Below are 22,779 nucleotides of genomic sequence, written 5' to 3'. Positions count from 1 at the left end.
TCCTCGACGCCCCTCACGCGGTGGGACTGGCGTCACTTCGCCGTCGCCCTCGACGCTGCCGTATGGCGTCACTTCCTGTCAATGCTCTCTGCGGCCAGGGGACCGGAAGTGGGGCGTCTTGTGCCGGCCGGAGGTTCTCTTCGCTCGGTAGGTGGGGGTGGAAGTAGCCTGGGGGGGGGCTCGGGGCCACTCCACAACAGTGACGATTGGCCTCGCCATCTCTCATGCAATGGGGCCCAACCCTGTCCTGGAGGACCAACAGCCAAGCCCTCATGAATATGCATGAAAGAGATTTGCATGTAATGAAGAAGATAGCAATGCAGATCTGCCCCATGCATATTCATTAGGTCTCCAGGACAGGGTTGGCACCACTGCTCTAATGGACCTGGGACAATGGGGGAGAGTGTGGCCCAGTGGTTAGAGCTACAGCAGGGGTCTCAAAGTCCCTCCTCGAGGGCCCCAATCCAGTCGGGTTTTCAGGATTTCCCCAATGAATCTGCATGAGATCTATGTGCTTGCACTGCTTTCAATGCATATTCATTGGGGAAATCCTGAAAACCCGACTGGATTGCGGCCTTCAAGGAGGGACTTTGAGATCCCTGAGCTACAGCCTCAGCCCCCTGGGATGGGGGGGGGTTCAAACCCACAATGCTCTCTGTGTCCCTGGACAAGTCATTTAATCCCCCCCAGCAGGACAGGCAGGGGAAATGCTTCAGTACCTGAATCAATTCATGTAAACCAGCTGGGTTACAGCTGCAGTCAATGAACTTTACATTTAGCAGGTGGAAAGGAGGTTTTTGCCAGTAAATTAATCTAACCCTCTGAATTTGAAAGAGGGTCTCCCCAAAGGGCTCTGAGGCTTTTCTTCCTTGATCAACCATTTATGTGTTGCCTGTTTGGTTCTACTATATATTTTTTTCCAGTTCTTTTTTGTGAGTAAATAATGGGGTTCCCCAGGGGTCTGTGCTGGAACCGCTGCTTTTAATTAATGATCTAGAGATGGTAATAACTAAGGAGATAATTAAATTTGCTGATGCCACAAAGTTGTTAAGTCGCAAGAGGATTATGAAAAATTGGAAGAGGACCTTAGGAGACTAGGCATCAAAATGACAGATGACATTTAATATGAGCAAATGCAATGTAATGCATGTGAGAAAGGAACCCAAACTATAGCTACGTAATGCAGGGTCCCACGTTAGGAGTCACTGACCAGAAAAGGGATCTAGGTGTCTGTTGAGGATACATTGAAACCCTCAACTCAAGTGTGCAGTTGCAGCTAAGAAAGCAAATAAATGTTAGAAATTTTCAGGAAAGTAATGGAAAACAAAGATGAAAATGTATCACTCTATGGTACAGCTGTATTGTATTTCAAGAAAGATATAGCGGAATTAGAAAAGGTACAGAGAAGGGTAACAAAAATGATAAAAGCGATGGAATGACTTCCCAATGAGGAGAGGCTAAAGTGGCTAGGGCTCTTCAGCTTGGAGAAGAGATGGCTCAGGAGAGATATGATAGAGGTCTATAAAATATTGAGTGGAGTGGAAAGGGTAGATGTTCACTCTTCCCAAAAATACTAGGACTAGGGAGCATGCGATGAAGCTACTAAGTAGTAGATTTAAAACAAACTGGAGAAAATATTCCTTCACTCAGCATGTAATTAAACTCTAGAATTTGTTGCCGGAGAATGTAGTGAAATCAGATAGCTTAACAGAGATTAAAAAAGGTTTGGATAATCTCCTAAAAGGGAAGTCCATAGGCTATTATTGAGATGTCTTGGGGAAATCCACTGCTTATTCCTAGGATGAGCAGCATAAAATGTTTTACTCCTTGGCATCTTGCCAGGTATTGGGCATCATGGACCGTCGGTCTGTCCCAGTGTGGCAGTTCTTATATTTATTACCCCTTTACTGAAAGAAGTGCATTGGTTACATATAAGTCACCTAAATTCCGGTGAACCAGCCTATCTCGTGTCTACTCATACTCTACATACCTTCTTGATCCCTTCGTTCTAATAACTAAAGTCAACTTGTCACCTTTCTTTCCAAGAACTGAAACACAAACACATCTGCTGTGGTATTTTTTCTGTTCAGGGACCTTGTCTCGGGAGCGCATTACCTGTTCCACTTAGGAATCAGACGTCCCTTGAAAAATTGAAATGAAAACTAAATCCTTCTTATTCAGAGATGTTTACCCATAAGTTATTACCTAACTAACCCCCCTCCACCCCCTTTTACAAAACTGCACAGTTTTTAGCGTGTGTGTATATATATATATATATATATATATATATATATATATATATATATATATATATATAAAACTTGAAATGTGGATATTTTCTAGGTGTGTCACTTTTCACTTGTCAACATTAAATTTTATCTGTCGCTATATCATTTCTAAAGTGCTGCTCTGCACTTTCTCACAATCCACTTGCAAGTTTAATAAGCTTCCCATCATTCTTTTTCAGATCATGTATAAAATATTAGAAAGCATTATTCACAGTACAGTTCCATGACTCACTCCATTGTTTGCCGTTATCTGTTGAGAAGACTGACCATTTAGTCATATTCTGTTTTCTGTCTTTTCACTGGTTCCAATCCCAGTAGAGCCAGATAGCAGTCCAGAATGTTTCAAGATTAGTGGCAGCAGCTATGTTGGACTTAGGTGGGAGCAGCACATTTTTCATAATTACTGTCCCTAGGGTGAGCTACCCTCTCTTACATTTAGTGAAATGATTTCCACCAGATTGAATGTGGACAGACAGGAGGGCCTTTTTCTGCCATCATTTACTATATTACTGTGCTTTTTCTTATTTGCAGATTTGAATCATGAATGCATCCCAGGGCACGGTTGGGAGTGACCCTGTTATTTTGGCTACAGCCGGATATGACCATACAGTGCGATTTTGGCAAGCACATAGTGGAATTTGCACTCGTACAGTGCAGCACCAAGACTCTGTATCCTTTCCAGTTTCCATTCCAGTATATTTATCTGTGTGGCACATGCCTCTATCATCCTTTGGATTCCCCTGGGACTGGAACTCTGCTTCCCTCACATGTCCCCCTCTTAGAAATTTTCCTGCCTCGTGAGAGCTATCTGCAGAGACTGAGTGGCAAGGCAGGTTTGGGATGCATTAGTGAGACGCTGCTGTCTGCATTATAGTCTGTAAAACTTCAATGCTACTTCTATTATCTAGAGGTGTTTGTAAGAGAGTGTATAGCTTAAGAAATAATATACATGTATGACATTTTCAAATCTATATGCATTATTATTCATCTCCTTGTACGTACACAAAGCTTACAGGTTAAAAAAAAAATCCTTTTGAAGTTCCCCTCAATGCAGGCAGCTTTGTAGGTGAGACCTTTCACTAGAGTTCCCTCAGCACCAAGAGGCAGTAAATCACCCTGAACTCACATGGGAAGTGCTCTTCCTCAACTACTGACTGCAGCAGGTGAATGCCCTGGAGATTACTCCAGATCGCAGTATGATTGCTGCGGCAGGTGAGTGCATTTGACTTCTTAATATTGTGTGATTACAGGATTCACTGGACATAACTGAGTTTGTGAAGTTATAAAACTAGGATTTGTGTCCTGAAGCTTCAAGAGGTGTTTTCTGCACTGGAGGCATTAATGTGTTGACATTAAAGCCTATATCATCATTAGAAAGAACTGGGTCAGACCAAAGATCCATCAAGCCCAGGATCTGAAAGGGACTATAGCTGGACTGCTTCAACTAATAGCCAATCTGTCAATCAAATCAGGAAAGATTCCGGAAGACTGGAAGGTGGCGAATGTTATGCTGATCTTCAAGAAAGGTTCGAGGAGAGAACCAGGAAACTACAGACCGGTGAGTCTGACCTCGGTACCGGGAAAGATGGTAGAGGCGCTGATAAAGGACCGCATCATTGATCACCTTGACGGACACGGGCTGATGAGGACCAGTCAGCACGGTTTCAGCAAAGGCAGATCGCATTTGACAAACTTGCTGCACTTCTTTGAGGGAGTAAACAAGCAGATAGACAAGGGCGACCAGGTCGACATTGTATATCTGAATTTTCAGAAGGCATTTGACAAGATTCCACATGAACGACTACTTCGAAAAATTGCAAGCCATGGAATCGAGGATTAAAAATTGGCTGAAGCATAATAAACAGAGAGTGAGGGTAAATGGACAATACTCGGACTGGAAGAGCTTCACCAGTGGGGTGCCGCAGAGCTCGTTGCTTGGACCCGTGCTCTTCAACATCTTTATAAACGATCTGGACATTGGTACAACGAGTGAGGTGATTAAATTTGCGGACGATACGAAGTTATTCAGATTAGTGAAGACACAGGAGGATTGCAAAGATCTTCAACGTGACAATCAAGCTCAAGAAATGGGCATCAACATGGCAAATGAGGTTCAACGTGGATAAGTGGAAAGTGATGCATGTCGAACAAAAATCTCATGCACGAATACAGGATGACTGGGGTGGTACTTGGAGAGACCTCCCAGGAAAGAGACTTGGGAGTTCTGATTGACAAGTCGATGAAGCCGTCTGCGCAATGTGCGGTAGCGGCGAAAAGGGCGAACAGAACGCTAGGAATGATAAAGGGGATCACGAACAGATCGGAGAAGGTTATCATGCCGCTGTACCGGGCCATGGTGCGCCCTCACCTGGAGTACTGCATCCAGCACTGGTTGCCATACATGAAGAAGGACATGGTACTACTCAAAAGGGTCCAGAGAAGAGCGACTAAAATGGTTAAAGGGCTGGAGGAGTTGCCGTACAGTGAGAGATTGGAGAAACTGGGCCTCTTCTCCCTTGAAAAGAGGAGGCTGAGAGGGGACATGATCAAAACATTCAAGATACTGAAGGGAATAGACTTAGTAGATAAAGACAGGTTGTTCATCCTCTCCAAGATAGGGAGAACGAGAGGGCACTCGCTAAAGTTAAAAGGGAATTGATTCCGTACAAACGTAAGGAAGTTCTTCACCCAGAGAGTGGTAGAAAACTGGAACGCTCTTCCGGAGTCTGTTATAGGGGAAAACACCCTCCAGGGATTCAAGACAAAGTTAGACAAGTTCCTGCTAAACTACGCATGCGAGGCTGGACTCATTTAGAGCACTAACTGGTCTGATCGAGCAGCGGCAATTCTTATGTTCTTAATAGCTAATCCAGGTTACATTTATCTGGCAGGATGCCAAACTGTACAGAGATAGCATGCAGCTTAATAATGCCTATGAATATTTCCTCCAATATACAGTAGGTTTACAGGTTTATTAAAGTTAATATACCGCCTTGTTACCAAATGGCAAATCCAGTGGTACACAATCAAAACCAAGTGCAAGAGAAACAGAAAAGGCCTCCTTTTTCAATAGGGCAGTACATCCCAAAGCCTCCCCCTAAAAACAAAGCCCCAGCAATAACTACTGTAATAAGCTTTGTGGCTGACGCTTGGTTTGATGGATCTTTGATCTGACTCAATACGCAAATTCTTCTGTATTTGCTACTTCCTCCAGCAGTGAAATGAAGAGCTTTTTACACATTGATTGAATGTATTATTTACCAATGTGCTTTTTCACAAAGTAAAGAGCCAGTTTGCATTTATCCCATCCCTCTCCATTCTTTGAGCTGTAGATGGGATGACCGTTCTTTTCCTAATAATTCCTTCGACTCGTTGCTTGTCCCAAACTCGATCGTTTCCTGGTTAGTGATGTCTGTGGGACCCGGCGGCTTCTCCTTCCCTATATGCACACTTTGCAGTTGTCCACATTAAGAAGGATAGCCAGTGGCATAGTGAGGATGAGAGGCACCCCTTCCCTCCCCCGCACCTTTTTAACATTTCTGACTTGAGCAGCAACCCCCAACATGCTGCTCACGTCAACTCTTCCTCTGACATCACTTCCTAGGCTCGGGTCCAGGAAATGACATCAGAGGAAGAGCCTGGGGTGGACCGCACCCCTCCCTTACTATCAAGATACAGTAACTTAATGTTTGACGCATCTTGATTGACCATGGGAATCGCTATCTTGTGGCATCAAGTTCCTACAGGTTGCTGACTACCCTGATAAATCAGTCATGCTAATTGTGAAACAGCCCCTTAGTCTGGTGACCTCAAGGATCACATCATTTAGGGGCAGCGGCACTGCTCCCACTACCCCCATGGTCCTACCTCAGTCCCTGATGGTTTAATGCAGGGCTGCCCAAGTCCGAACCTCAAGATCTACTGGCAGGCCAGGTTTTCAGGATATCCACAATGAATGTGCATGAGAAAGATTTGCCTGCACTACCTTCTTGGTATGCAAATATCTCTCATGCACATTCATTATGGATATCCTGAAAACCTGGCCTGCCAGTAGATCTCAAGGACCGGACTTGGGCAGCCCTGGTTTAATGGGTCTCTCATACAGAAACATGATCACTAGCAGCAGTACCTTAAAACTGCCACTAGGGGAACCATTTTAGATGACTGTGCTGGAAGGGCAGGAGCAATGAGAGATCGATCACTAAACCACCGGGAGGGAGCACGTTAAGGGGTTGTACGCAGGGATTTGCACGGGGTAGTGGAGGCCTTGATCAGGGGGCTAGCACCATAGGGTTTATTTTACTGATTCTAAAGCAACTTGTTATGTGCACCCTATGGAATTTGTATAGTAATGAGCTGTTTTACACGCATTTACATGTTTTGCATCTCATGGCTATGGGGTAACCTATTAGGCATTAGAACCCTTTAATTCACATTAAGGGGCTAATAACAGGGGTTATTGCCCAAATGCAGCTTGATAAGTTCCCCCGTTCCCCCCCCCTAAATTTCATCTGCCATCTAGATGCCAAGTCTTGCAAAGTCCTCTTGTGATTTAACAACTTTGAATAATTTGCCCCCTCTTTTACAAAGGTGCGTTAAGCTTTTTAGCACATGCTAAATGCTAACGCGTGCATGTTATCCTATGGGCACGTTAGCGGTTAGTGCATGCATTTTTTTAGCCCGCACTAAATCCACGCTAAAAAGCTTAGTGCACCTTTGTAAATGAGGGCCTTAGTCATTTCATTCCCATTTTCAGATCATACGAATATATAAATATTAAAAAGCATTGATCTCGGTACAGATTTGGGGCTCCATTATTCACTTTTCTAGTGCAATCCGTGTAATATCCCAGCACTCACGAGCCTTTACTCTTTCCAAAAATACTAGGATTAGGAGTAATGCAGTATTAAGGGGTTTGCAATGAAGTGACTAAGGGGTCCTTTTATCAAGCCGCGCTAGCGTGTCAGACGTTTCATCACGCGCTAACCTCTGCGGTTGGCTAAACAACGCCTGCTCAATGCATTAAACCCCTACCGCAGCTTGATAAAAGGACCCCTAAGTAGTAAATTTAAAACAGAAAATATTTCTTTGCTCAATGTGTCATTAAACTCTGGAATTTGTTGCCAAAGATTGTGGTAAAAACAGCTTAACAGAGTTTAAAAAAAACATTTGGACAAGTTCCTAGAAGAAAAGTATTGTTAAGGTGGAGAAGTAAATTACGTTCACTGCAACACTGTTAATATACTTTGTACAACTCTATCCCTGGAGACACAAAGCCCTTCTTAATTAGTCATTGACTGTCAGAAAGATTTTTTCCAGATTGTTTTTCATGTGTTATTAGTATTTTCATAAAGTTCTCTTATTTTTTGCATATATTCTCCACAGTCTTTAAGAAACAGTTACTGTTTGCAATCCTGTCTGCTAAGTTTTGTTCCTTTAGACAGAGACACAGGAAGTGAAATCTCTGTAGTTGATCTGTATCATGTAAATGCTTTACCTCCTGAAGGTTATCAGCACATTCGCATGTATGATCTGAACTCCAATAACCCCAATCCTGTCATTAACTACGATGGTGTCAGCAAGAACATCACATCAGTTGGATTCCATGAAGATGGGCGCTGGATGTATACCGGAGGAGAGGATTGCATGGCAAGGATTTGGGACTTGAGGTGAGCCACCCGCACTCCCTGCCTCTCCCTCTTAGTATGCTCCGTCCTGACTGCACTAATGATGTCCTGAAATTTTGCTAGGTCACGGAACCTTCAGTGCCAGAGGATCTTCCAAGTTAACGCGCCCATTAACTGTGTCTGCTTGCACCCCAACCAGGTAAGAGGAGCCATGGGTTGCGGGGCTAGATCAGCACTTGGTATGTTCTAGTCTAAGCACAAATACTAATGGGAGGAGGGAAACTGTAAAGAGCAGAACTGCAGACTGGGGTTGGGGGGAGAGTGAGGCGACCTGGCCCGTGATACAGTTTGATACCTCAGTAGAGTGGTAAAACAGGGATTTTTTTCATTCTGGGTAGATGCCCATGGGATACAGATGCCAATCCATTTCTCTTAACTACTGTGCTGGAAATGCAAGATTTGAGCTGAGATTGAGGCAGAAGTTTGCCTCATGGCTCAGATAACTCTGGGACAAGAATAGAGGCTTGTTCAGAGGGAGAGCTGCCTTATTTCATACAGGGGCCTTTTGTTTCTCTGCTGAACATTCTTCGGGTTGATTTTCTTCTGACCTTTCCTCCATCCTGGCTAAGTCTGGAGACTGTGAGAATTTCCCTGGCACTGGGGCTCCAGGAGAGGGGGGGCTGGATTTGGCATAGGGGTCTTTTTATAGACTTTGGCACCTCTTTGTTGGAAGCTCCCAGCTTTATGTAATACAATTCTCCCCTGCTCTGTTAGTTGCAGGTAATCATTTGACTCCCCTAATATAGGTCAAAGAGCACAAAGGATACAGAATTTTTAAAATCTGTATTATGCTGTTTTCACACTGTCACAGTTTAAATATTTAATGAATCTTTTTTTCCTTCACAGGCAGAGCTTATTGTAGGGGATCAAAGTGGAGCAATTCACATCTGGGATCTGAAAACGGACCATAATGAACAGCTGATTCCTGAACCTGAAGTGTCTGTGAATTCGGTTCACATTGACCCTGATGCCAGTTACATGGCAGCAGTGAATAGCTTGGTGTGTAGCAACGTTTCTTAAACTCAGCAAGAAAGTTAGACCCTTGAGAGACTGTGCAGCATTACAGGTGAACTGTCTCTGAGATACAATCAGCAGATATTTAGGAGCAAATGACATAGTAACATAGTAGATGACAGCAGATAAAGACCCGAATGGTCCATCCAGTCTGCCCAACCTGATTCAATTTAAATGTTTAAAAAATTTTTTTCTTAGCTCTTTCTGGGCAAGAATCCAAAGCTCTACCCGGTACTGTGCTTGGGTTCCAACTGCCCATCTACACCCTCCCAGCCACTGAAGCCCTCCCCAGCCCATCCCCCACCAAACAGCTTCTTGAAACCTTGTTCAGTGCACAGAGGGGGCAGCTCCCACAGTTTTTTCATGCTGAATCCCCTTCCTTTGCAGTCCTGCTAAGCACTGGTTTCATATCCAGAGCTTCCTTAACAGCAAACAGCACCAAAAACCAGTCTTTGTGTTTTCCAGGGGAATTGCTATGTTTGGAACTTGACAGGAGGAATTGGAGAGGAAGTCACACAACTGATCCCCAAAACCAAAATTCCAGCTCACAAACGCTATGCACTTCAGTGCAAATTCAGCCCAGACTCCACGTGAGTAAACCAAGACAACCCCCCCACCACCACCACCACAAATGTCTCTGGTCATTGATGGTATAAAGGGTGAGCCTAGAAGAGAAAAAGCATGAGTGACAGCAGTCAGTTATTACATAAGGAATGTTTGAGATGTGATAGTGCAAGAAATCAGAGTGAGAGGCCTTGCAAGTGGGGTGAGAGCCAGGTTACAAGAGTGGGGTAAGCGTCTCTGTTCCACATCAGGGGACTGTTAAGTGCTCAGCTAGATAACAAGCAGTCTTCCCTTTTCAGATACATGTACTCTCACATTTTCCAGTGCAATAGGTCAGACATTCTAGATAGATGGGTTATTTCCCCATAGCCACATTCTGCTGCAGAAGGAATCCACTCCGGATTTTTCACTCCACTTCACTGGGTTCTCTAGCTCCACCTACAGTTAATACCCAAGCAGTGAGAGCTACCCAATACATGTGGAGTAGAGGCACCTGCGGCAACAGGCTTAAACAAATTGTTCTGCTCAAAAGTAATTAAACAGTTCCGTTAACTGCCAACACAGGCTTCAAAGGAGCTGAGAAACTACTCCCTAATAAATTGCTGAGGATCGAGTCGGTTCAGCGAACGGCCACCAGGATGGTCTTGGGGCTCAAGGATCTCACGTATGAAGAAAGATTTAAAAAATTGCGGCTGTACTCACTTGAGGAAAGAAGAGAACGGGGAGATATGATTGAAACATATAAGTACATCATGGGACGCATCGAGTCAGAAGATGATATCTTCTGGCTCATGGGACCCTCGACCACCAGAGGGCATCCGCTGAAAATCAGGGGAGGGAAGTTTCATGGCGACTCCAGGAAGTACTTCTTCACCGAAAGAGTAGTGGATCATTGGAACAGACTCCCACTCCAGGTGATAAAGGCCAGCAGCGTGACGGATTTTAAGAGAAAATGGGATACTCACGTGGGATCTTTAAGGGAGTAAATTCAGGGGGGAGGGGATACTTGGAATGGGCAGACTTGGTGGGCTATAGCCCTTTTCTGCTGCTTTTTTCTATGTTTCTATATACAAATTCTTACCAGTCCACAAGGGTTGACAGGCATCCAAGAGTCATCTTGGAGAAGCATGAAACAGTAGACAGGCGCAGGAAGGACTGGATGGAAGTCTAGAATGTCTCACCTATTTACTGGAAAAGAGCTAAAAAAGTACATAATCTCTTTTTCTGATCCGTTCATTAGTTATATCCTGGACTATTGTAATGGATTTGTGTCTCTTAGAAATCATCCAAAACACATCAGTAAAACTAATTACTGGCAAAAGGAAATATGATCAAGTTACACCATTATCTGCTAGCTATAGGAAAGCATCTAAGATCATTTTCCTTACATTTAAAATCTCCTGCATTTCTTGATCGGCTTCCAATTCCTTACGTTCCACTCAACAGAGTCTTTTAGTTGTCCCATGCCCAAGACAACAATATTTTCAGTGACCACCCCCTCACTTTGGAATGCTCTTCCCATTCATCTTAGAATTGAAACTTCTCTTGATAGATTTAAAGTTTCACGAGAACCCTTGTTGTTTTCAGATGCATTTAGCACAGCATCTCCTTTCTATGAGTTTTTCCTAGTTATATGTTTCTTCTTGCTCACTTTCTATTGAAGACAGCGTATGAAGGAACTCCCTTTTTTTCCCTTGCCCCTTCTTTTCTGTTGTAAAAAATGGAGTTCTCCCTTTCTTTCCTCGTGTTTATTTATTTAAAAATTTATATACCGCATACAACTATGCAGTTTCCATATCACATACATAAAATCTTGTTTCCCTCTGATTATCACATATAACATAGACATGTGAAGATAACATCATTATTCATCCCTGTTATAAAAGGGATAGAGCACAAATTCAATCAACTCAGAAGTACAAACAAGCTTTAAATCATACATTGATGTCGAAAAAGTTCTAAAATATATCTTAGCATAAGAAGGCATTGGCAAATAATTGAGTTTTCAGCATTTTCTTAAAATTCATCTTCCCCAAACAAAACCACAAAATACCAGGCAAGGCATTCCATAGTTGTACACCAACCACAAATGCTCTGATCCTAGCATGCCTAGTCGACATTCTACCCTCCAAAGTTAATTTCATCCCATTTACATCCCTAAGCTCTCTTCTCGGTTTATAATCTTGTAAGATCTTTGGGGAAGCAGGATACAGTGTCTGATGTATAATTGCAACAATCTTAAACTGCACTCTGTGGTGCATAGGTAACCCAGGAGTTATATGGGGACTCCTAGGAACCCCTGTGATTAATCTTGCAGCGGAGTTGATAAGCATTTGCAAAGCCCTCAACTTCCCTTTCACAACTCTTACAATAATCCACCCTACTCAGGATCAATGTCTGAACCACAGTACGGAAATCGTGTGCTGGTAATATTGGCATTTGGAGTTGCATGTATCCCACCCTGATTAGTTTTAATATTTGGTTTTCCATTGTCAAACAGCTCTCTAAGCCACACTCCCAGGACAAGCATCTCCTTTTTTACCATTACTTTTTTTGTTTGCTCGCTCCCTTTACTCCTTTGAAGTAACTTTGTATTGGTTTGTCTTTTTTTTTTTTGTCATATGCATATGAATTAATACAAGTTTCAAGTTTATTAAAATTTTGATTAATCGCCTATCATAGTTTCTAGGCGATGTACAGTAAAAATGGGGAGTACATGTAATCTTTTAAGGAAAAACATAGCAACGACTGACAAGAACAATAAACAAATGTATACTTATTTATTTTAAAAATTTCTATGCCGTTTAAACTTAAACGGTTTACATAATTTTACATACATAATTCTGTAAAACAAGTAAGATCAGACAAACATAAATAATCCTTAGAAAATCAACTATAAAAAAAAGAGCCAAAAAGATTTCTACAAAGAATCATAGGAAAATTCTTCAACAAGCAACAATCATAAAGGATCAGTGTCTAGAAAAAGGCATTTTCTAAAACTTCCCTTTTCACAACATTTTTGTAATTGGCTGACAAGGGAGTTCCACAATTAAACCCCTGCACAACAGACGGGCATTTTATTGGTCTCAGCATATTTTTGGATTAGCATTTGTATTGAATAGAGCTTAAATAATTCAGGTATGTTATGTGACCAAAAGAGAGACAAACAATAGCAAATTGCTCTAAAGTGTTATTTTGTTTTATTTGTTATTTGTTTTTAAGATTTAATTTTAAACTGCTTAGATAGTTTGATGGGCAGTAATATCAAACTTTTAATAAACTTGGATTTCTACTTCCAGGGAGAAAACGCAGCTGCTTTTCTACAGCCAGATTGTTCTCTTCAGTCTTGTGCAGAAAAGATTTCACTGTTGCAAATGGACTGAGCTAGAGAATGACATGGGCTCAAATTTTTTCCCCATCCCCGTGGGAACTCATTTTCTTGTCTCTGCCCCATTCCTGCAAACTCTGTCCTCATCTGCTCAAGCCTCAAACACTTTACAATCCTAAGTAGCAACATACTAGAGCAGTGTTTTTCAACCTTTTTACACCTATGGACCGGCAGAAATAAAAGAATTATTCTGTGGACCGGCATCGGTCCGTGGACCGGCGATTAAAGAACACTGGGCTAAGTTGTGGGCCAGACCCCGCCCATCTCTACCCAATCTCCACCCCAGACCCCGCCTCCATAATAGTACTAATTGCACCTTGCATGTCCTGTGTCTCATCTGGAAGCCTTCCCTCTGACGTTGCAACGTAAGAGAAAAGGCTTCCGGTTCAGGTGCAGGATGCCCGTAGGAGCCACTGCCCGTGGCTTTGTGCACTGAATCAGTTAGGAAGAGGGAACTGGCTCGAAGATAACACCGCATCGATCACACTGTAGGCCAGCAGTTGAAGAACACTGTTTTGGGCCTGATGAACGTGCTGGCCCTGTGGACCGGCAGGAAATTTCTGTGGCCCGGCACTGGTCCATGGACCGGTGGTTGAAGAACACTGTTCTAGAGCTCAGATTGTGATGTCATAATGCCTCATTCCACCAATGCCTAAGCTCCGTCCTCACCTGCACAAGCCTCAAACACTTTACAATCCTAGAAACATAGAAAATGACGGCAGAAAAGGGCCATAGCCCATCGAGTCTGCCCACTCTAATGACCCACTCCCCTGGCTTTACACCCTTAGAGATCCCACGTGAATATCCCATTTTCTCTTAAAATCTGATACACTGTTGGCCTCGATCACCTGCAGAGGGAGTTCGTTCCAGTGATCGACCACTCTTTCGGTGAAGAAATACTTTCTGGAATCACCATGAAATTTACCTCTCCTGATTTTCAGCGGATGCCCTCTGGTAGACGAGGGGCCTATAAGACGGAAAATATCATCTTCCACCTCGATACGACCTGTGATATATTTAAATGTCTCAGTCATGTCTCCTCTCTCTCTTTGTTCCTCAAGTGAGTACAGCTGCAATTTATTTAGCCTGTCTTCATACGGGAGATCCTTGAGACCCGAGACCATCCTGGTGGCCATTCGCTGAACCGACTCAATTCTCAGCACATCTTTCCGGTAATATGGACTCCAGAATTGAACACAATACTCCAAATGAGGTCTCACCATGGATCTGTACAACGGCATTATGACTTCTGGCCTCCTGCTGACAAAACCTCTACGGATACAACCCATCATTTGCCTTGCCTTGGAGGAAGCCTTTTCCACTTGATTGGCAGTTTTCATGTCATCACTAATGATTACTCCTAAATCGCGTTCTGCCGTGGTCCTAGCTAAGGTCTTACCATTTAGTGAGTAAGTTCTGCACGGATTTCTTTTACCCAGGTGCATTACTTTACATTTTTTAGCATTGAAGCTTAGCTGCCAAGTCGATGACCATTGTTCCAATAGTAGTAGGTCCTGCTTCATACTGTCAGGCAAAGTGCTTTTACCTACTATGTTACACAGTTTTGGGTTGTCGGCGAACAATGATATTTTTCCTCTAAGCCCTTGGGTCATATCACCTATGAATAAGTTGAATAGAATCGGGCCCAAGACCGAGCCTTGTGGCACTCCACTGGTCACATCTGATGTTTTGGAGGGGGTACCGATTACCACCATCCTCTGAAGTCTACCGCTTAGCCAATCCTTAACTCATGCAGTTAGTGTTTCCCCTAATCCCAGCGATTTCAGCTTGTTCAATAACCTGCGGTGTGGGACGCTATCAAAAGCCTTGCTGAAGTCCAAATACACTACGTCTAGGGACTTCCCGGCATCCAGTTGACTTGTTACCCAGTCAAAGAAGCCAATCAGATTTGATTGGCAGGACCTGCCCTTGGTAAATCTGTGTTGGTGGGGATCACGTAGATTTTCCTCGTCCAGGATTGTGTCAAGTTTCTGTTTGATCAGTCTTTCTATGAGTTTGCTCACTATGGATGTGAGACTCACTGGTCTGTAATTTGCTGTCTCTGTCCTGCAGCCCTTTTTGTGGAGTAGAATAACGTTAGCTGCTTTCCAGTCCGAGGGGACTCTTCCCGTGCGTAGGGAAAGATTGAAGAGCTCGGATAATGGTTTCGCCAGGACTTCACTCAACTCTCTGAGCACCCTGGGGTGTAGGTTGTCTGGTCCCATGGCTTTGTTCACTTTGAGTCTTGAAAGTTCGCAGTAGACGCTACTGGGCGTAAACTCGAAATCTTGAAACGGGTCTTTCTGGCTTTCCCTTGTCCGTAGCTGAGGACTGGCTCCCGGCGTCTCACAGGTGAAGACTGAGCTGAAGTATTCATTAAGTAGTTCTGCCTTAGTGGAATCTGATTCTGCATATTTCCCATCCGATTGTCTAAGGCGTTCTATCCCATCTTTGTTTCTTTTCCTGTCACTAATATACCTAAAGAAGGATTTATCCCCTTTCTTAATGTTCTGTGCTAGATTCTCTTCTACTTGGAGCTTGGCCTCTCTGACTGCCTTTTTGACATTCTAGAGCTCCGATTGTGATGTCATAATCAGGGCTGTGGAGTCGAGGAGTCGGAGGAAATTTTGGGTACCTGGAGTCGGAGTCAGAAGTACAAAAAACTGCGGAGTCGGAGTCGGAACATTTATCTACCGACTCCATTTTTGAACTTGGCATACCAATCACGAGCGATTCTTTCAGTTATAGCACCCACTATATACACAGCACAAATGTTGTGAGCAGCTTCTGCGGCCTTAGAACCTTGATTAAAAGCAAAAAGAAGGTGGTGTCGAAAATGCTCATTTCTCTCAACTTGACATTCCATTTTAACGATCTGAAAATTAACCAGTGCTGTGGAGTCGGAGTCGGAGGAAATTTTGGGTACCTGGAGTCGGAGTCTGAAGTACAAAAAACTGAGGCGTCGGAGTCGGAACATTTATCTACCGACTCCACAGCCCTGGTCATAATGCCTCATTCCACCAATGCCTAAGCCTCAAACCCTTGAAAATCCTAAGTGTTCAAGGCTTGTGCGGTTAAGGCAGAGCTTTTGGGAATGGGACAGGGAGAGCAACAAAACTCGCGGGAACGGGATAATTGAGTTCCTATGAGGACAAATTTGTCCCCGTGTCTTTCTTGCCATCCCAATGAGGCAATAGAGCCCATGTATTAATTGCTCAGAGGTTTATTTGATGGGCTGTCAGTTCAGTGACATATCAGAATAAAAAAATAGCCATCTTCTTTTCTTTTGCAGGCTTTTAGCCACATGCTCTGCAGATCAGACATGTAAAATTTGGAGGACCTCAAATTTCTCTCTCATGACGGAGCTGAGTATCAAGAGCAGTAATCCTGGGGAGACATCCCGCGGTTGGATGTGGGACTGTGCCTTTTCTGGAGACTCACAGTACATTGTCACAGGTAAGTCTGGAAGATATTAACGCCCTAACACTTCCAGCATGGACCTCACTCGACCTGCATGAAACCCTGCTATCAAGCTGGCTGTAATATATTGAAGTCCAGTAATACACGTGTAAGTATGGATATAATTGTACAATTCTGACCTGTACATGATCTCTGCCTGTGACAAAAGGACTGTGTCTTGCTATTTGACATATCAGAGTTGTCTCCACTGTTTAAATCTGATTCTTTTTAGTTTCTTGCTTTCAGCTTCTTCAGATAATCTGGCTCGCCTCTGGTGTGTGGAGACAGGGGAGATTAAGCGAGAATACAGCGGGCATCAGAAAGCAGTGGTGTGCCTTGCGTTTAATGACAGTGTCCTAGGATAAGAACTTCAGGGAAATCTAGGCATTTCTTGGGATGTTCCTGCATGGCACCGTATTCAAAGGAAAGAAGGTGATTTTGTGTCTTAAGTTCTACTGAGCATTAAGGAACAGTTTTATATCTAATTCTGTCAACCAAATCTCATAACCTCTACACAGAACTGGTGGATATTCTGTGAATATTTCTTGTTTAGGAGGAAAAGGAACTTTTGGCTGGATTTGCAAACAAGCTTGTTTTATTTACAATCTGAGCACAGGAGCTAGAATACAGGTTTCCCATTTCTCTGCAGTACAGAGGTGGCTGCTGCCAGAATACAGGGACATTGTGCTTTTCATTTGTCTAGAGTTACTGCCAGATAACAAGAGATTACAGCTGGACTTGCAGCCACTGTCAAATGAAGGAGCAAAGCACCAGGTGCCTACAGCATGGGCCTTATTTTTGTCACATAACGAAAACCGTGTTTTGTCTATAATGGCGGGGATCAGGCATTGCTCTTCTTATCTTTGCCTTCTACCTGCTTTGAGGTTTTGCCCGCTTCTTTCACATTCTCATACACAGACCTGTGTTACTCTGCTGCCAGAACCATTCTCTGGCCTGTTTTCTACAATTACTTGTCCCAATGTCCCATCTGTCTGAGCAGGACTTCACTTTTCTGCTGGCCAGAGCCAGGAGTCTGGGCCTGACATAAAACCCAGATTCTGCTGACTGCCAAACCAAGAGAAACAGATTTCCATAGTATAATGGATGGATTTTTGGAATAATTTGAATCTGTACATTAAATACACGGAGAGTAAAAGGAGGGTGCGATCCCTCTTCTGGGATGGCAGTAGAATCAGATGGACACAGCTCTTGCAAGGCGACCCTTATTCAGGCAGATAGTAAAAGCAGACAGACATGCAGATATTGCTAGGGAAGCAAATGTCGATGCAGAGGTAAATCAGCCGCTGTTTTCCAGGACCTGCCAGAGAGAAGAGATGAGAGTTGCATCCCTCAGGTCTTCATTTTACTTCCAACCAAGGGCAAATTTGTAAACAGGTGGGCTATGTACATTTAGGGGAGACTATCGAGCTGCATTACGGCTCTTAACCTGTGCTATTGACCTCTTAGCGCATGCTTAGGTATGTTAGATTACAATAAGGCAGATGTAAAAAGCATGCAAAATATCTCATTACTATGGAAATCTCATGCAAGCCATGTTAGAGCTGGAAAACAACTGTTATTTCACCATCATGGGAACATCAGGCCACATATTAAAGGGAATGAGCAAAATTACATCATGATATCACATACCGCCCCCCCCCCCCTCCCCAGGCCTTCCCTCCAAAATTCCAGGCCCTAGTGAGCTTCTACCGCTAGGGATCGCCGGCAATATTTTAAACTTGGTGCCACCAAGGCCAGAAGCAACTGGAGATTGCTTCTGCTTGCCCAACTAGTGGCCTGGCATTTTGTAAGGTGTGGCCCAGGGGATCTTCTGATGGGGGATCAAAACTTCAGAGAGGGCCCTTCAGGTTGAGGGTCTATTAGTGGAAGAATAAGATTTGTGCAGGGAGGGTAGGGGTACCTCAAAGTAACTGGCCTGTTAAGTTTCACTTTGAATATTGACCTTTTGTCCTTTAAATGGAAGCCTCGCTGTGGTGTCCCTCAGGGGCTGCTGCTTTCTCCTAGACTTTTAGCTTCTAGATGACTCAGCATTCCCCCACGAAGAGTCCTTCAACTAGAAACTGCACATAAATGCTCCGACAGCCACTTCATCCCTAAGCTATGGAATCATCTGCCCATGCAAATCAAATCCCTGGACTCCCTGATGATAATCCAGAAGGCAGTAAAGACCTTCCTCTTCTGCTAAGTGCTTCGGACTAGAAATGGGTTAAGAGGAACAGTGACAAAGATGTCCACAAGCTCTATGAGTAGACATGTGAACAAGATTACACTACTACTTGACTTCCCCTCTCTATGCCTCTCAGCCCGTACCTTGCTATGCTCCTTATGTTATCTAAGTCCCCTCCCTCTAAACTATGTATGCCCTTGGTCCCTCCTGGTTTCCCTCTGTATACGATAACATGTTAGTCTCACCTTCTACTTAGATCCACTGCCTACGGAATCTGTACTCTTCTCCTTGATGATAATTTGTTAACCTTTAATATTGTACCTAGGTTCCCTCTGTAACCCCACCGGCCTTCTGTTACCCGCCCTTAGCTTTCTGGGAGGGAGAGAAATAAATAGGTGAGTTTGTTTGGGAAGGGATTACATGAACTGGAATCTGGGCGCAGATGATATTTGATGTTGCTACCTACTTTGGAGGTTATTTAACAGACCTCTCCATGTATAGGGGAAGTGCAAAGCTGGTGCCTGACCTGCTCTTTACAATTAAATAAAGATAAACCAAAATATTATAGATGAATATCTCAGAGTTTATTAGCAGAGATACTGGTTTATCTCTTGTTGAAAAATCCATCAAAGGATTCAGGACTTTCCTTGGACTCTCAGGTCAATTCAGTAGTTAGATCTTTAAGCTACAGCAGCTTTGACTGTTAAGACCTTATTTTCATGTATTGGTTCAGTTGGATTTCTCTAACCAGCTGGTACAAAATACTGCTGCTAAGTGAATATTGACAGCTCATAAATATGCTCAATCCACAGCATTATTAATTCAAATCATTGGCTCCCAGTTGAAACCCAGTAAGGACTCATGCAGTAATCCTGTGTTAACCAGTTAGTGTGCAGTAATGTAGCTGCGCTCTCTGATTAGTGCAGGAACACCTGACACACCCTCTGAAATGGCACTTTCCACTGCATCCCACAGTACTCCATTTTCAGCTGCTTTAGGCACATGTTGGCACCTAACACAGCTTAATAAAAGGACCCTTCAGTTGGTTTGCTCATTGTTATCTGCTCTGGGCATAATTAGGAGTTGATGGAATATAAATCATTGCAATAGATTCTTTCTGGTTAGGTGTGTCCCAGAGACTGGGTTCAGAACCTCTAGTCTACACAAGAAATGGATTTCAAAAGAAGGAGAATTCAGTGATTCTTGCTGCTATTATTGCATCTTACCATCGACTCTCTTCACCCAGTAGATGGGAAGCTGGTCGCACAGGCTTTGTACTGCATTCCCCACCATCTCCGGATTTACCCTTCTTCCTCCCAGGATACCCAAAAACTCACGGAAATATTTTGTCTTATTATTTTGAAGTAGCATTTGCTCCTCCTGCAAGAGAAACCATTTAGCAAAGGAACTCATTTTCTGTGTGACTTCACCTAAAACTGAGCTCCAGCAAGGTATGGCCTGAAAAACTCTTTACTGAACAATGCGGTAGTTTTACTCCATATCAAGTGGCAGTATTTGTCTTGCATTGTACGTCCTCTCGGAAGAATGGCTGATCCGCCAAGGCACAGAGATGTTTTCATCTCTTGTGTCTAAGAGATCTCCCAGTCAAATAATGAAGTGGAAGATGGATTCTCATAAGAAGTGTTATTCTTTGGGCACCTTTCTGCATTCTGACAGTGCTGAGATTTGCATAGAGAATCTCCTGAGCCCCATATGCCAGGCACTGATATGGAAATAACTAGTTCTAATGGTCAAGGTCCTGCTCCAATTAAAGAGTCTTCACAGAAGACCAATTGTATCTCATGGCCTTCAAGTCAGAGGGGGTGTGCATGTGATTCTTGAGTCTGGGCACTTTGATAACATGATCCCTTAATGAGTGGGGGGCTGGGGGTGGGAGTGACACCAGGGGGGACTCCATTACAGTGCAGATGTAAGCAATGATATCTTCTGCTTTCTTATGACTTAACATTCTGATGACTTTACTGTTTTTTGGAAAAGAAAAGATAGTTCTCTGTTGATTTTAAGATTTTAGTTTGTCATAATTATTATGTTTGTTTTAACTCATGTGAATCCGTTTAGTTCTTAAGTGGAATAGAAAAATGAGAACTAAATAAATCAATCTTACCCTGTGTTCTGACACATTCAAGATGAGCTGAATGTTTTCTAGATCACGAGGCTCCATCTTCCTCAGAAAGCAGGCATTCTCTTCCACAGGCTTATAACTTACAAAACCCTGCCCAAGACAAAATCAACAACTACTTCTAGTAAAGATCAGACACAAGAAGCATTCCTGATGCTTCTCTGGGGTTGTACTCACGTGTGTGCTGTCAAATAGGACCACAAAGCTTCGGTTCGTTTGAGAGGTGATGTGGTAGGTGACGGTATTCCTGGTCCTGTCAGCAAATGCAGATTGACTTGTTTGGGAACCCTGGTGGTTCTTAAAAGTAATTTGAACGATCTGCAAAACAGGCTGAACAGATGAAGATAGACTATAGAATGGGACTAATATAGGTACTAGTAATATTTTTTCTCTCTGTATGATCAGTGTCCACAATACTGAAAAAGATCATTCTGATAGCTTTTCCTTAGAGTTTCCAGTCTAAGTACAAGTGTGGGGGGGGGGGTAGGATAACCTTTACAAGGTCATAGAATCAAGGCAATCACATTCTGGACTTTAATTATTACCCTCAAATGCCAGGTCTAGAACTGAACCAGAACATTGGAGACCTGAGTCATTACAGGACTCTGTAATCCATGCTGTCAATCCTCATGAGGTTTTTCGTTACGTCCCTGTGTTCATGGTACAGTACAAGGTCTCGGCCTCCCAGTGGTAATAGTGTTCCCTGTGACCAAAATAGCTCTTAAACCTCTGTGCTACAGAATCCAGCAGTAAAACACAGTTGCATGCATGGCATTTGAATGCCCAAGCCTGCGTGAAGCATGTCATCTTTCTATGTTAGCAGCAACATCTTGCAAGCAATACAAACGGAGAACAGCACAAGATTCTTAAATCTCCAGAAACAGCAGCAACCTCTATGAAGTTCCCTAGGCCTCGGCTTTCATTTCAACAGTTCTGCTGCCGAGATGTAGTGATAGGTGATTGAGCTATTTACCTCTGTTTTATTGTCTTTGACCCCTAAAAGTGCAGCGATGATAACTCCAGTGATTGTGAAACAGAGGCTGAGAGCCAGGAAGCCCCAAATTACCCTGCGGGGAGACTGGCATGCTTCAGTCATGGTCTTCTGCTGGGATGGTGGGAAAGAAAAGGGGAATAATTTAGAAATTGAAAATGAGATTGGAAGTCTAACCCCTCAGAACTGATTTAGAATTTAAAGATTTAAAATTGAAGATCTAAATGGGAAGTTCCTCTCAGCAAAGATCCATGCCCATTCCAGTATAAAATTCATCAGTATTATGTAAGGAAAGTGAGAGGGGGGTGGGTAGAAGCAGTTTATCTTAGAAATTGGCAAACAGGATGGAATTACTAAAGTTTATTTCTTTAAAAATTTCTCATATACCGCAAATCTACAGATCTAAACAATTTACAACATACATACACTGAATAGGTATAACATTAAAACATACTACTCTTCAAGACATACAATATTCAAAAACCTGAACAATGTCTGAAATTTCTGTTGTAATTCATAAAAATGCCTGAGAGAGAAGATGTGCTTTTAAAAGTTTTCTAAATGAACTCAACGACTCAATCTTTCTCTTCCTTTGGAAGGAAGTTCCATAACAGAGGTCATGCAACCATACATCCCCAATCTAATTAGCTTAAAATCTGGAATATCAAGTAGTGCCTGATTAATTGAATGAAGGGGGCATCCTGGCACATGAACCTTTTAGCCAGGCAAAGTGGTGATCGTTCATAAAGAATTTTAAAAATTAGTATTAGAATTTTTAAACAAATATGCCATTGAATAGGCAACCAATGAAATTGCTTAAGAATTGGCATAATGTGACTATACAAAGGACTTCCTGAGATTAACATTTCCCAGAGACCCATCAGGATCAACTCTAGAGCAAAGTCCAGTGCTAGGACTGGTTTCAGAACTTAAAGAAGCACTGATTGAGAGAGGGCAGAGTAAGCATAGTTACCTGGAGAGAGCGAGAGGTGCTTTTATTCAGCTCTTAAGCATCCCAAATAGCTCAGAGGTAAAAAGCCATGCTCTGCCTGTCTCACAT

At 43.1% G+C, this 22,779-nt stretch overlaps 2 protein-coding genes across 2 annotated transcripts; one reads left to right on the top strand and one right to left on the bottom strand.

Annotated features, from left to right (window-relative positions):
- Nucleotides 1-5: 5 nt before the first annotated feature.
- Nucleotides 6-20,911, top strand: MLST8 (MTOR associated protein, LST8 homolog). Its single transcript, XM_033963442.1, has 9 exons — nucleotides 6-147; nucleotides 2,820-2,957; nucleotides 3,449-3,500; nucleotides 7,795-7,957; nucleotides 8,039-8,114; nucleotides 8,822-8,974; nucleotides 9,455-9,579; nucleotides 16,234-16,397; nucleotides 16,647-20,911. Exons 2-9 carry the CDS (start codon nucleotides 2,829-2,831, stop codon nucleotides 16,763-16,765), a joined length of 981 nt encoding a protein of 326 aa, XP_033819333.1. The 5' UTR covers nucleotides 6-147; nucleotides 2,820-2,828; the 3' UTR covers nucleotides 16,766-20,911.
- On the bottom strand, nucleotides 17,584-21,828 carry BRICD5 (BRICHOS domain containing 5). Its single transcript, XM_033963443.1, has 5 exons — nucleotides 21,702-21,828; nucleotides 20,906-21,058; nucleotides 20,714-20,821; nucleotides 19,815-19,968; nucleotides 17,584-17,718 (listed from the first exon to the last, which is right to left on the bottom strand). Exons 1-5 carry the CDS (start codon nucleotides 21,822-21,824, stop codon nucleotides 17,624-17,626), a joined length of 633 nt encoding a protein of 210 aa, XP_033819334.1. The 5' UTR covers nucleotides 21,825-21,828; the 3' UTR covers nucleotides 17,584-17,623.
- Between the last annotated feature and the right edge of the window lie 951 nt (nucleotides 21,829-22,779).

The sequence above is a fragment of the Geotrypetes seraphini genome, chromosome 11 (genome assembly GCF_902459505.1).
Source record: "Geotrypetes seraphini chromosome 11, aGeoSer1.1, whole genome shotgun sequence".
In the NCBI taxonomy this organism is placed as follows: domain Eukaryota; kingdom Metazoa; phylum Chordata; class Amphibia; order Gymnophiona; family Dermophiidae; genus Geotrypetes; species Geotrypetes seraphini.
The sequence above is the reverse complement of the archived record's forward strand: the minus strand, read 5'-3'. Positions and strand labels throughout refer to the sequence as shown.

Bases quoted from the DNA above. Each gene is read 5' to 3' on its own strand.
- MLST8 (XM_033963442.1), top strand. From the start codon at position 2,829: ATGAATGCATCCCAGGGCACGGTTGGGAGTGACCCTGTTATTTTGGCT. The intron at 3,501-7,794 runs GTGAGTGCATTT...TACCTCCTGAAG, and splicing joins CAGTATGATTGCTGCGGCAG to GTTATCAGCACATTCGCATG. The intron at 7,958-8,038 runs GTGAGCCACCCG...AAATTTTGCTAG, and splicing joins GCAAGGATTTGGGACTTGAG to GTCACGGAACCTTCAGTGCC.
- BRICD5 (XM_033963443.1), bottom strand. From the start codon at position 21,824: ATGACTGAAGCATGCCAGTCTCCCCGCAGGGTAATTTGGGGCTTCCTG. The intron at 19,969-20,713 runs GTAAGATTGATT...TTTCTCTTGCAG, and splicing joins TGAATGTGTCAGAACACAGG to GAGGAGCAAATGCTACTTCA. The intron at 17,719-19,814 runs GTAAGATGCAAT...TCTCTCTGGCAG, and splicing joins CTGGGTGAAGAGAGTCGATG to GTCCTGGAAAACAGCGGCTG.